The sequence below is a fragment of the Bison bison genome, unplaced genomic scaffold (assembly GCF_000754665.1).
Source record: "Bison bison bison isolate TAMUID 2011002044 unplaced genomic scaffold, Bison_UMD1.0 scf7180017864495, whole genome shotgun sequence".
In the NCBI taxonomy this organism is placed as follows: domain Eukaryota; kingdom Metazoa; phylum Chordata; class Mammalia; order Artiodactyla; family Bovidae; genus Bison; species Bison bison.
This window is the reverse complement of record NW_011495054.1, coordinates 2,052,578-2,067,817: the sequence shown is the minus strand read 5'-3', so window position 1 is coordinate 2,067,817 and position 15,240 is coordinate 2,052,578. Positions and strand designations below refer to the sequence as shown.

The 15,240-nt window shown below is 35.7% G+C and overlaps 1 protein-coding gene across 2 annotated transcripts in view; it reads right to left on the bottom strand.

Moving 5' to 3' along the window:
* The window catches only part of MED13L (mediator complex subunit 13-like), a 257,483-nt gene extending 251,816 nt beyond the window's left edge, over positions 1-5,667 (bottom strand). For both annotated transcript variants that reach the window (XM_010828557.1, XM_010828558.1), the window contains exon 1: positions 4,470-5,667. In XM_010828557.1, the coding sequence (XP_010826859.1) occupies positions 4,470-4,472 (3 nt within the window). In that variant the 5' untranslated portion in view covers positions 4,473-5,667. The remainder of the gene's footprint in view (positions 1-4,469) is intronic.
* Between the last annotated feature and the right edge of the window lie 9,573 nt (positions 5,668-15,240).

Sequence of the window (15,240 nt, the reverse complement as noted above, 5' to 3'; positions counted from 1 at the left end):
TTGGTGAAATGGAAGGATGGAAAAGGCATATTTGCTTAGTAGGCGGGAGACAGAATAAGCTAAATCTTGATTTTCAACAGTGGAAGGTTCAGAATTTTAAAACCTGAAAGTATTTATAAACTGTATTTAGAAACATTTAAAAATTAAGATAATGAACAAAAGTAGATGAACACGTATGTCTCTGGAGAGGGTAAAATAGGGGCCAGGAGTAAGGGAATGCTATTCACTAAACCTAGGAATTCCCTGGAGATCCAGTGGTTAGGACTGACTGTTATCACTGTCAGGCCTGGGTTCAAATCCTGGTTGGGACACTAAGACCTCACAAGCAGTGTGATGCAGTTAAAAGAACAATAAAAAACCTTTTAGAACTATTTGATTCTTTAACTATGTCAGAGTACAATTCTGTTCTAAAATTTTAAAAAACACTAATCAAAATGTAGCAAAATATTTAATACATACAAAAAGTTAAAACTAATTTTGAGAACTCACTTATACATTTTTACAGACTGATTTTAGGCAAATTCTTAAGCTTCAGAACAACTTAATATCCCATAAATTGTGTTGCAAAGCCAGAAACTTATTTTACTGGGGGTTAAGATAACTGTTGTTATCTGTTTCTTCTCTCCATTTTTAGACTATTAAAACTCTAGGTGGGCAGAGACATGCTTCCAGCTGCATGCTCCCTCCCATCTAGCTCCGCTCAAACTCTTCCTGCTCCCAGACGAGAGGTTTGCCAGGGATCACCTCCACAGAGGCAAGGAGCACAACAGGGCACTGGGCCTCTCATCTGACTCTCATCCAACATGGTATTTTCATGTTGTGAGAAACGCAGTACGGTAACTCCCTCCATACAATAAGTTGTATGTCAAACATGCTTTCTAACACATACATACCTTTGCTGACTCATAATAACTTTTTCCCTCAACTGTAACTTTCTTCCCAGCCCTCAGTTTACCAACACTAATTCAAAAATATAAAGATTTTAAAAATGGAGTGTAGCATGAGTGGAAAGGGGTGTTTTATTTGACAATGACCTAAACACAAACAATGTGAAGTAACTTATTTTAAAAGTTACTGCCATCCTAAGCTACACTGATAAATGTATAGTATCTAGATCCTATATAACAGATTTTAAGAGTCACTAGTCAATCCTGCTTTCAACTCCTAGCTCCTTAGTTTGAGAAAAATCTAGATAAGGTGCAACAAATTAACAGATTAGGATGAGGAAATCTAAACATGTCATATGGCTAGAGGTTATATGGCCTCATGTTCCAATTCTTTCAATCGAATAAATAGCAGAAAGAAAATAAACCCACAGCTGAATTAAGTTGAATGAAGTTAAGAGGCTGAAGAAATTTGAAAAATCTTCAAATTTAATCACAAAGAAGACTGATATAGGAAAGATGAAATCAATTTGCTCAGAACTGACCCAAGTAGTAGCAGACAATCAAATGGAAAAAACTAAAACAACAATGAGAGCTCACTGAAGAAAACAGCCCTGACTGGCATCCCTGAGAATCATAGATATGGGGGGTTAGCGAGAAGCTGGTCAATGCTAGACGTGGCTTCAAACATCGAAGAGCTGGTTAAACAGTATGATTTATAAGGTTCCTTTCAAACATGAAATATGTATCTCCTCCCTTTCAAGCATACGACTTCGTAACTCTAATATCATTTGTATCTCAGTCAAGTAGCTCAGGGGGTAGCAAACTAGGGCCTGCAGGTAGGCCACTTATTTTGTAAATTAAGTTTTATTAGTACACAACCACACCACGTATTGTCTATGGCTGGTTCCACAATACAACCACGCTGTTCAACCTGAAGTAATGAACTCTCTGGTTCTCTAAGGAAAAGTCTGCTCATCCCTAAACTAGGATAATATACACAGGCAAATATGACACTTAAAATATAAAATAAGAAGCACCAGAATTATCCTCCCACCATAAACAATCAAAAAACCAGACCAAAAAAAAAAAAAAAAGGAAACTGGTTTCAGATACTGGACGGCAGACAACACAAAGGTAGAATCTCTGAGGTAAAGAAAACCAATGAAGCAGGTCCTATAGAGTCTACGGTAACTAGAATATATTAAAGTAGATCACCAGAAAAGACAGAGTTTATACTGAAAAAGAGCTCCAGAGATCTGACAGGGTCTCTTCCAAGGCTGTTCCTAAATACCAAGTTGCACATTTAAACAAAATTCAACAGGTGCTAGGCAACCAGGGAGTTCAGTGAACTCAGAGCAATATAAACCAAAAGAAAAAAGAAAATCAAAATATATACAATCAAACATCTGAAAACCTGAGATAAAAAGGAAAATCTTCTGCAATGACAGGCAGGTTCTTTACCACTAGTGCCACCTGGGAAGCCCCAAAAAGAAAAATCTTAAAAGCTGTCAAGAGGGGAAAAAAGAAACACATTACATAAGTAGAAGCAAACAATATTTACAACAGATTGCTCAAAAGAAAATATGCAAGCAGAAAATAATGGAACTTGGGACTTCCCCAGTAGTCCAGTACTTAAGAATCTGCTCTTCCCATGGGTTCAATCCCTGGTTGGTTAACTGGGATCCCATATGCGACACTGTTAAAAAGCAAACAAACAAACAAAAAAAACCAACAACTGAACAAGCTGAAAGAAAAAAAATCTCCACTCCTATAACTCTAGATCAAGCACAAATCTTTCAAAAATGAAGGTAAAATACTTATTTTTTTTTTAGATCAACAGAAACCAATGGACTTGTACTTTAATAAATGTTAACTACAATAAATGCTTTTTAAAAAGTTCTTCTGTTACAAGGAAAATTTATCAGATGGAAACCTAGATCTACACAAAAGAATAACAAGCACCAGAAACAGTCAATATATAAATATAAATCATGTATTCTCATTTTGAAATTTCCTGAAAAGCTAATTAACTGTTATTGCAAAAATAATGGATCATGGACTGGATACTGGATATAGAAAAAAAATTTAAAACAACAGAACAAAGGCCAGAAGGAGAAAGTGGATATACATTGTTCCATTAACATAAATGAAAAAAATGCACTATTTAGAGGCAAACTGTAATAAGCTAAAGATGCACATTATAAACCCTTAACCAGTTCTTAAAAACTAAAGAAGCATATCTAATAATGAAGACAATATGGACTCATTCCCAAAAAAAAAAAAAAAGTACTCAAAATAACCCAAAAGTGAAAGTGAAGTTGTACAGTTGTGTCCGACTCTTTGCGACCCCGTGGACTGTAGCCCCCCAAGGCTCCTCCGTCCATGGGATTCTTCAGGCAAGAATACTGGAGTGGGTTGCCATTTCCTTCTCCAAGAAAATAACCCCAAAACAAGGAGAAAAAGACAAAAAAAGAAAGAAAATGGGTGCAACAGACAAGAAAAAAGCCAAAATAGCTGATTTAAACCCAATCATATCAATATAATTATACAATTAAAAGACACCAATTCTCAGAGTGGATAAAATACTTAAAGGCCCAACTATATACTGCTCACAAGAAAAGCACTTCAAGAGTGAAATGACATAAAAAGGTGTATCAGGCAAGCATAACTTCTAAGAAAACCAAGTGACTACATTAATACCAAAGTTGACTCCAAAAGGACTATTACTAGGACTAGAGAGAGAAATTTTATAATGAGAAAATGGCAGTTCTTCAAGAAGACATAAATCCCAAATGTGCAGGTATCTAATAACAAAACTTCAAAATATATGAACCACAATACAGATATATATATCTAAAAGGAGAAATTGACAAATCCAGAATTATAATTGGAGACTTCAACAGGCCTCCTCTCAGCAACTGATAAAACAAGTAGACAGAAAATCAATAAGGATATAGAAAAACATGAACACTATCAACCAACATAACCAAACTGACATTTATAAAACATTATAACTCAACAAAAGACTACACATTTTTTTTTCAAATGCACATGGAACATTCACCAAAAGAAACCATATGCTGGGCTATAAAATAAATATCAATGTATTTTCAAAAGCTGAAATCTCTGAACAGAATTAAATTAGAAATTAACGAAGTATCTCCAATGCTCCCCTACCCCACAAATAACTTTTAAATAACGCACAGGAACACCTCCTGCCAAAAAAAACACAAGGGAAACTAGAAAATATTTTGAACTGATTATGACAACAAAATATACTGAAATATGAGGGCTACAAGTAAAACAGTGCTCAAAGAGAAATCTGTAGCATTATATATTCATAGCAGAAAGGAAGAAATGTATAGAATTGCTCTAAGCTTCTTCCTCCGGAAGTTAGAAAAGGTATAAATTAAATAAAATGCAAACTGACGGAAATAATAAAGCAAAGAAATAAATGAATTATAAAACAGACTAACAAGAGACAAATCCAATAAAATGAAAAGCTGGTTATTTTAAAAGATCAATAAGATTGACAAACTTCTCACTAGGTTAATCAAGAGAGGTAAAAAAAAGACAAATTACCATTATCGGGAATGAAAGATGAGAAATTACTCCACATCGTAATGACACTGTAAAGATAATGTAATTACTATAAACAACAGTATGTCAATAGTTAAAACTACTTAAATGGACTTCTTTGCAACAATTACAAAAGTAACACACACACAAAGACCTAAATAGCCCTTTATTAAGAAGTGGAATTCATAAATTAAAATCTTCCCTAAAAGAGTTCTCTAAGGCAAGATGGCTTCACTGGTAAATTCTATTCAAACATCTAAGGAAGCAATACCACCAATTCTACACAAACTTTAAAAAAACAGAGGGACTACTTATCAATTCATTTTTAGGAGACCAACATTACTAAGACCAAAGATGTTACAAGAAAAGAAATCTACATGTCAATATCTTTCATGATCATAGATTTAAAAATCAGTAACAAAATATTGGCAAATCAACTCTTAACATTATATAAAAATGATAATACAGGAGTTTATTTGGGGTATTAAACTTAGTAGCATTAGTTTGAAAATCCATCAATGTAATTTCAGTCAAGTTTAGTTCAAAAACTCATCAATAAAATACCCCATATTAACAAAACTTGTGATCAACCCAACAGAGAAAACATTTTACAAAATTCAACGCCAATTCATAGCAAAAAGATTAAGCAAACCAAGAATCAAAGGAAACTCTTGCAACTTGATGTACATTCTTAATACATTTCTATTCAACTTTGAACTATAGATCCCTCCCAATCAATGCAATAAATAAAGCAAGGAAAAGAAAAGGCATACAGATTAGAAAGGTGTAACACATCATTTTTATTCACAGACAACAGCATCATTTACATTTAAAAAGATAAAGGGACTTCAGAAGAGCTACTAAAATTAATACAGTTGACCTTCAACAAACACAGGTTTGAACTGTGCAAGTCCGCTAAAATGCAGAATTTTTTTTAATACTACAGCACCACATGATTCATGGTTAGCTAAATCTGTGGATGCAGAACTGGGGATATGGAGGAACCATGGGTATGTTATAACGGACTATAAATTATATTCAGATTTTCAACTATGGGGATGGTTGCTTCCTATAACCTCCATATTGTTAAAGGCTCAACTGCAATTGAATTTAGGGAATTTACAGTGTGTGGGATAAATATTGGGCTTCCCAGGTGGCTCAATGACAAAGAACCCGCCTGCCAATGCAGGAGACATAAGAAACGCCAGTTCGATCCCTGGGTCTGGAAGATCCCCTGGAGAAGGGCATGGCATCCTATTCCAGTAGTCTTGCTTGAAGAACTCCACGGACAGAGAGAGAAGCCTGGCGGGTTACAGTCCATAGGGTCACAAAGAGTCGGACACGACTGAAGCGACTTAGCATGCATGCACAGGATAAATATACAAAAGTTAACTATATTCTATCAATACATACTGCTGCTGCTAAGTCACTTCAGTCGTGTACGACTCTGTGCGACCCCAGAGACGGCAGCCCACCAGGCTCCCCTGTCCCTGGGATTCTCCAGGCAAGAACACTGGAGTGGGTTGCCATTTCCTTCTCCAATGCATGAAAGTGAAAAGTCAAAGTGAAGTCGCTCAGTCGTGTCCAACTCTTCATGACCCCCTGGACTGCAGCCCACCAGGCTCCTCCATCCATGGGATTTTCCAGGCAAGAGTACTGGAGTGGGGTGCCACTGCCTTCTCCGATCAATACACACTAGCAGTGAACCGGAACTACACAGAACTACAACTTAGCACTAAAAAGGAATTATCTACTTAAACAATATGAAGCCACACAAAGGGGACTATATACTATGTGATTCCATTCATAAAATATCCTAGAAAAGGCAAAATGAGTCTACAGTAACAGAAGATCAGTGGTTGCCTGGAGGTGGGGGATGGTTTCACTGACTACACATTCATCAAAACTCATAAATCCGTACTGCTTAAGATGGGTAATATTTTACTGTATGTAAACTATACCTCAATAAAGATAATAAAAAATGTATTAAAGAACCTACTTTAAAAAATTTCTCAAAGGACAAAGTAACCATATTGTGTATCTCCAATATAAATGAATCTTTTACAAAGTATACAATATTTTCAAAAAATATTATTATTTTATAACAATAGTTATTATTATTTTCAATTATTATTATTAACATTTTCATATAGTTATTTTCATGCCTAACTGTATCAGGACACTGATTAATGATTTATATTTATTAAACTTAACTAAAAGAGAACTCTTATGAAATACCTGGGAACTATTTAACAAAGTTCATTAGTGACATTGGGATGATTTCTTATCCAACTGCAATAAGACTATAAATAAAAAATTTACGTTACTTTCTCTGTATATCAGAGATTGTTAGCTCCCTACCCAAGCATGAATGGCTCCTTCCTCCACAGAAACACACACTCCAGTGCTGGGGAAAACAATGTGCTCACTTGAAGAACTACATTTCCCAGCCTCCCTGAGGTTAAGTATGGCCAGATGCGTTATAAAGAACTTCCTAGAAGTTTCCTTTAAAAGGAGGGGTGTGGCCCTCCTACAGCTCCTTCTCCTTCCTATCTAGAATGTCACCAGGATGATTAGAGTTTGAGAAGCCATCTCGGACAATATGCTACTTGTGATAAACTAGAGATGATGGAATAAACAAGAAAGGACGAGCCTGGGTCCCTTGATGACTGAGAAAAGTAACCAAGCCAGTTCTAATGCTGCCTCCTGGTTGCATGTATGCAAAAAATGTTTAAGCTATTTTTATTTTGAAATAAGCACATGATTATGTTACTATAATAAATCGTTTCTGATGAGCATTTCTGCAACTGGTTTTTCATTTTCAAAAAAATTTTTTGTGAGATGATGAGTTTTTTTGAGACTATACAGTTACCTAGGTTTTTATCTTGCCCAGTCATTGACCAAAACAATAAACCACCCTAATTTTTCAACTGATTTCTCTATTTGGAATAAAGTAGTCTAGGAGAAAAAAAAAAAAAAAACCTGTCTATCTGTGGGAAGAAACTTTAAGCTGCGTTATTACTCCATTAATCTCTGATGAAACTTTTTAAAAATGTAAACTGTGTTATCACTCCATTAATCTCAGGCAAATCTATATGCTCCAGTGACTTCTACCTTCATGCTTATGCTAAATTATATGGTCTACACTGTTAATATTTAAAAGGCTCAGGAAAGAAAGAGACCAATAATGTCTGGAATAGCTAGGAAGAGCTTCACAAAAACTCTAAAAGGATTTAGACAAGAAAAGAAAGGAGCACACAATACAACGCACCAGGTTAAGTGCTCAGGCTTTTAAGTCAGTGACTCAGCTCATGACTGGCTGGCTGTGTGACCTAAGGCAAGTCACTAGAATCTCGCTTCAGTTTTCTTATCTGAAAAATGGGAACAGTAGTATCTATCTCATCAGCATCTTGATGAGAAAATTTATGTAGCTGGCAAGAAGTTAAGCAATTCCAGGCATTCAGTAAGCACTTTTAGAGCAAAAGCTCTGACATGAGAATGTGTGCAACATGTGAAGATCTAACCTGAAATAAAAGATGCCTGTTAGTGAATGGTTGGAAATTTTAAATAGAAAAAGAAAACAGAAGGCTTTCTAGAGATTAAATGCTTTTGAAAAATAAGAAAATTCACAAAATATGTATACCCGTTTGTATAAAAGCATTCTCATAATCTCATTAGAAATAAAGAAACTGCAAATTTAAATACTGAGATATTTTCTGCTCAGAGTATAAACATTTAAATAAGTTTCACAATAGGTGAGGATAGAGGAATTGGGCATTTACATTATTGCCCAAGGAAATATAAACTGACACATCTTTCTGGAGAATTTATGGTTTTAACTATCAAAAATGCATAACTACTTGTTACCGAAAAACTGAACTGTAATATTTCTCACAGTTGATGGTTAAATAAACTGTACATCCAATCCTGTGAAACATGATACAACCGCTTAAAAAAATAACAGTGAGGTATACCTAAATTTACCTGGCAGCAAAATATTTACTCGAAAATATTTTGAGACTTTGATTCTATGACTTTAATATTTTTTAAATGTTAAGTTGAAGTGTATGTTGCAGGGAAAATGGGAGAATTAGCCCCACCTGTCATTTTTTTAACTACAACTACGACCGTCTTCAACAGAATGCATAAACTGTGGTACAAGAGTAAATGATAATTGCACATTGTTGGAACATAGTATTAAATAAAAAGGTAAGTTGCAAAGGAATATAGTTCATTCATAAAAAGTTCCAAAACCCAAAACTATATATATGTGTGTATATATATATCACACACTAAATTCACATGATTAAAACTTTGTTTAAAAACAGATGATAAAAATAAAATCCAGAATAGTTACCTCTGAAGGGATAGAAAAGAGAATGGAAAGCAATCACAGGACTTCACAAACGATAAGATGTTCTTTTTCTTACTCTAGGTATTAGGTACATGGGTGTTCAATGTATCATGATTGTACCTTACGTACGATTTATACATGCTATTATCTAATGGAAACAATTTTGAAACTGCAAGTTCATAAGCACACAAACATTTTTTAAAAACCTGGAATGATAAAAAGTAAACTAACCTGGAATGATAAAAATTAAACAACTGGTAGTTACCCCTACATGGGGAAGGGGAACCTCCTGTTACCAATATTGAATTATTAACTTATAAAATTAATTAAATTTATAAAATACTCTTCTCTTTCAAATTATAATTATGAAAATGGTAACCACATGGAAAATATGTTAGTGCATACAGCTGAATAAAGAACTGTATTTACCCTGTGATGATATCTGTTTTTCAAAAATTGCACGTTAACAAGAATAAAAAAGTTGTGTGTGTCTAACACACAGAGATCTAACGGTGTGTCTGGATTACGTAGGCACTTCATGCAGTTTAAATTTCTTGGAAGTTTTATTTCTTGGAAATATTTTGTATTTCATTAGTACGACCTCACTTGGAGAGAAATTACAGAAAAATGCAACTGCAAGAAAGCCAACTCTCCACCTCCAGGGTAGCCAAGTTAAAAATCTAGCGCATGGGAAAGCTGAATGGATTACAGCCAATTGACAATGGATAGCACATGCTGTGCCAGTAAGTGCACTCAAAACAACTGGAGAGGATCCCCACCACAGCAAGGAGATTACATCAAAAGGTTCTGAAGTGCATATGTACATTTTAGCGCTTAACTGAGAACTGGTGCTGCCAAGTAAAAGTGCAGCGGGTAGGGAAAGCTCCAGAGCACAGGGAGTCCAGGAATGTGCTGAAAGAGGAAAGGGGCAGGGAGGGATGGGCAGAAAGTGAGGGACGAAGGGAAAACTTTTCCCAACATGTGAGGTGGAAATCTGACATGGCGTAACAATGATACTCTTATCTATAAAAATATTGTCCAACCAGAAACCTAAGTGCTGAGGGAAGAACAGGATGATAGGAATGAAAATTTAAAGGAACCAAAAATCAGAATAAAGAAGAGGTGTCAAAGATACACGGCTGTTTTCTGGTTTTTACAACTGTCCTCTTAGTTTATCCACTATGCCAGTTCCTAAAAACCAGCAGCTTCCACAAAGGCAAGAAGAAAAACAGGCGTAAAGGTCTTTTTCATCCTCCTACCAATAATATCACTAATATGAAATTAATATAAAGAAAGCCTTTAAATCTTAATATAAATAAAACCTTTAAATAAAAAGACTAAGTGAAAACCACCCAGAGCAGATTCACAAAGGGAAAATGTAACCTGCTTTCTGAGCTCACCACTATTAAAAGCAGAAGCATCACGTAGCAAATGCTGGTAGAGCCACCGCTGTCAGGGTACACCCCACCTATTTCCTTTCTGTCAGAGTTTCTCCACACCCATTTCTGATCATAAACATTTCAAGAGCTCTTCCCTACCAAAATATTCTTCATGACCACCTACAAACAACCACCATTCATCACCCACACCTCTCCACCCAGCCTACCAGCCTTGCCTTCTCCTTCCTTCCCCACCTTTTTAATTCACCCCTTCTTGCCCCTAAATCTTATTCTCTATTTAAGAGAGAACTCTTGTTCCCACTGCCTCAAGTCTTTTCTGAAAATAGGCAGGTTATAAAGGCTAATGTTTGTTTTTACTTTTTCCCCACTATCTCTTATCTTTCTGCCCCCAGCTCTTGTCCATAATTAATTTTAAAACTGTGACTTCCACGGGGCATAATTTAATAGCAAGAACTCAGACTCAGTGAATACTTTCACATACATATATGACTATGATCAAAGCATAGCTCTTTTTAACAACTATAGCTCATGGATGCCGCTAACAGTTCTTTGTTTTGTATAAACAAGGACACAAATGCTATAAAACCAAGAATATCTGTTTGCCATTTGATGCCTCTCCTATGACAAAATTGGGTAACCAGCTTCTGTCAATTCTACCTCCAAAATATTACTTGATACCATTTCTTTCTCTTCATTCCTACTGACCCTGCATAATTTCTCAGATCTAGACTATTCTAAGAGCCTTCTCTCTGCCTTTGGGGTTTCTCCGCTATTACAGCTGACACTACACAGAACCCACATGAGTTTTCTCTCTGAAACATAAATCTGGTCAGGTCATTATTCTCCTCAGTAGCCTTCAGGAACTCCCCTGTGCATACAGAATGAACTTCCAGCTCCTTCATGTCATCCAGTATAGCATCAAACATCATCTTTCAGGATTGTCTCCTATCTATTATAAGCATTAAATAAAAATAAGTAAACTCAACAAAAGAACAATTTCCAAGGGTATCTAGAAACAAACTCTTAATATATTATGTATGTAATTATTTATGTAACTGATAAATTTATTTATCTCAACCACATACTATTACCTCCAAACTCAACTTTTACAAAATAGCTAAAATAAAGTTCTATCCACCTAATGTGTTAAAACTGAATTTCACTATTTCAAATATTTTTTATTTTCAATTCCAATATTAAAATGTAAGGTGGACGACAAGGATTCTAAAATCAACAGTTATCTTTTAAATGAATGTTAACACATATCGACAGATTTCTCAGTTTTCTGGAATTTGTTAAAGTCAGCTCTTGGAGTTGTTAACAGCGTATCACATCTACCATATGAGAAAGTTTGACAACAAAGTTTAAGTCACTTTAGAAGAAAAGCACCTACCTTACTGAATCCCATTTGTTTTCCATCTAGACTATTTCTTGAGTTCACCATATAAACTATCAAGCCAGGCTACTCATCTTAACACAGTTATTAGAAAAGTTTCCTAAAAACAAGTACTTCTTTTTCAAATCAAATTTATAAAATTTACTAAAAAAGACAGTTCATTAGCTTACACACAGCAAAGGCTGGGTTCTCATGAGAATCATTCTGCTGTGTAATTAAGTGTTGTAGGAGCTTGCAGACAGACTCAAGAACCGCACCATCTGTCTGGGTTGCAAAGCGCGGTTTTACCATGATATTACCAAACAGCAACAAAAAATCATTTTCATACATATCTCAAGTAATTTACAGACAACTAAAGAATTTGTCTATTTAGGATCACAACACTTGATTCAATCCATACCCATGATAACACTTTGTTATGTAAACCAATACTCTTTGAAAAATGTTTTTAGTAACTTAGACTTATATACTTAGTTTTTAGTAACTTAGAAGGTAAACATTTATGGTCTTCAGTAGCTACAATGTAGATTTATGCTCTGGTATAAATTCTAAATGTTAAACTGTTCAGGTGTTAAATACATCTGTAAAATTTAAAAGTGCCTGTTATTTGTTTAGAATAATATTTAAAATCTATCCCAAATATCTACAGATCTAGGATTACACTGCCACACTTTTTGACAGGATTTCAATTCTCATTTTTTAATGAGAGAAGTATTTTTTAAAGATAAATTATTATAAATAAAATCATCTATGTAACATGAAAACCATAGGAATACAGCTGATTGAGAAAACTCTCATGATATTCCTGAATTCAAAAGCTGAAAATAATCCTTGCCACTGCAACTCAATCTAAATAATACAAGCATGCCTGCCACAGATCAAACATCCTCTGCACCACCTCCTCTAACACTGAATGTTAAGGCAGACCATGAGAAAGTAAAATCCTAAATACGCACGTAAGTGCTAATCTTTGCTGCCTCGTGTCCAATTCTTTGTGACCCCATGGACTGTACCCCTACAAAGCTCCTCTGTCCATGGGATTCTCCAGGCAAGAATACTGGAGTGGGTGGCCATTTCCTTCTCCAGGGGATCTTCCCAACCCAGGGATCGAACCCAGGTCTCTCACATTACAGGCGGATTGTTTACCGTCTGAACCACCAAGGAAGCCCATAGTTGACTATGTGGGCAGCCTCAAATGAGTAAAGCAACACTCAGTGGACAAAGGTAAGTTACTTTGGTTTCACAGGCCAAACTTTCTGTTAAAACCTAAAGAAATTGTCTCAATGGGATACTTTATTTATCCTAAGGCTTTTCTTTACAATTACTTCCATTTAGCCAAAATTGAGGAGGCTGCCGACATGGCTCAGTGTTAAAGAATCTGCCTGCCAATGCAAGAGACACGGGTTCAAACCCTGGGTAAGGAAGATCCCCTGGGGAAGTAAATGGCAACCCACTCCAATATTCTTGCCTAAGAAATCCCATGGACAGAGGAGCCTGGTGGGTTACAGTCCATGCGATCTCAAAAGAGTGAGACACAACTTAGCGACTAAACAAGAAGCCAAAAATGAAGCTCAGGAGGATGCTGACGTTTGCTAGACAGACACAGACAGAGCACAACTTACAATTCTACTCCTCCTCTTCTGATAATCTGCCTTGATCCCCAGAGAGCAAAAATGGCACTCCCAATATGTAGTCCAATCAAGGGACCACTAAATCCACCTCCACTGAAACTGTACTGAAACAAACACACTGCAGCACCAGACAGAGAACCTGGAAGGCAACTGCACAAGCAAGGAAGGAGCTCTTGGCACATATGCATCATGTACGCAATCCAGTACAGCTGGCCTGAACTGCCTGCCCTGAAGAGTGGAAAATTCACGTGTAACTTCAGTCAGCTCTCCTTATCCATGGAACTCAATCCATGGAGCAGGTCACATAATACTGTAGTATTTATTTATTGAAATACACCTAAATATAAATGGACCCATGCAGTTCAACCCCATGTTGTTCAAGGGTCAACTGTATAGCCAAAAGCAGAGTTCTTCCCAGGACTTCTGCTCAACACCAGTAAAACCCCCATCAGAAGGCACTAAATTACTGACATAAGCAATAATTTACAGCAAAAAGCAGAACCAAGAGAAGAGAAAAGACACTGACCAAAGAAGTATACTTTAAAATAAGACTTTTCAGGACAGCTGACTAAACTGTCTCTAAAAGAAATTCCAAAGGAAAAAGACCAAAAGATACTAGACAATGGCATCAATATCTGATCCATTTCAAAGGAAAAGCTTCTCATTTGGGCACATGTGTTCTAGTTCTAGTGTGACTAGCTCAAAATTCGTTTTGTAATTGTGAAGTGTACAACCAAAGGAAGTGACATTTGACCTACTTAAAACCACCATTAAAGGAAAATAAAAACAAAAATGGTTGATAGTAACAAGAACATCAAGTAAAATGCAAAATTTTTAACTAAAAAAATTTTTACATGTTTATTCAGGCTCAAGCTCAGTATATTTTAGTCTTTGAACTTAAAAAGCACTCAAGCTGCAACTGAGATTGTCCCACTGCCTTCACACTTACTCATTTCTTACACCCTCACAGCTTTTATTTCTCAGGTGTCTTACTCTTTTCCCAGTGCTAACCCCATCACCTGGGTTCTTAATACCATCCCCAGCCTGATTGTTTCATTGATTATCAACTACTCTCGTATCTTTCATTTTTCTTTCCATCTCTCTACTACAGTTGCTCCTAACCTACAAATACAAATGAGGCTCTGGCCTTCTGAAAAACTGCCTTCATCTACCTTTCAGTCTCTTACCCTTCCCACTCCCATATCACCGCTTGTTTCACAATCAAGTTTCTTCAACTGCGAAGTGTACCATTTATTCATTTTGCAAGCTGCTGTAATTCAGGTTCTACCCTCAATAAGCATAGTTAATGATTTCAACCAAGTACCAAGCTGCCCAAACAGGAAACTTCCTCATCTTCCTCTCCTTAACTCTTTCCTTCAAGGTCCACCACAACTGTCTTTGAAAATTACGATTATTCCTTCTTTATTATTTTTATATCAGATAAAGCAAATTATATTGTCTACTGAAAACACTTTAACATATATATTCATGACTTGAATGTCTAGGCTTCATGAGAAGTAATTCTAGACCAAAATCTAATTTGTTTTAAATGCACAAAATTTAAAGAACGATAGGTTACACGGCTCAACAATTCCAATTTGTCTATGTAAGAGAGCAATCCTAGAAAGGCTTTTAAACATATTATTAAATGTAATACCATTTAACACACTTGTTTTTCCTCAATTCATTTCTCATAATAGTTTCTATATCATCTTGGATTATCTCCCACTTTTAGTTTCATATCCCATCTGCTCATTTAAGATTCACGTCTGTCCAGTTTCTGAAATATTTGTCACTTTAGTCATTAGCATTTTGCGTAATATAGCACTGTTTTTTAAAGTTCAAAACTGAATTATTTTAGAAAACTGATTATTTTAACATCACCACTTCTTAACCTAAATCAGTCTGCCCACACTTCAAATTTTCCACCTAACAAAAAGCAGATTTCAGTAAGTTTTCTGTACTGTTTTTTAAAAGGGAACCAAGACCATAG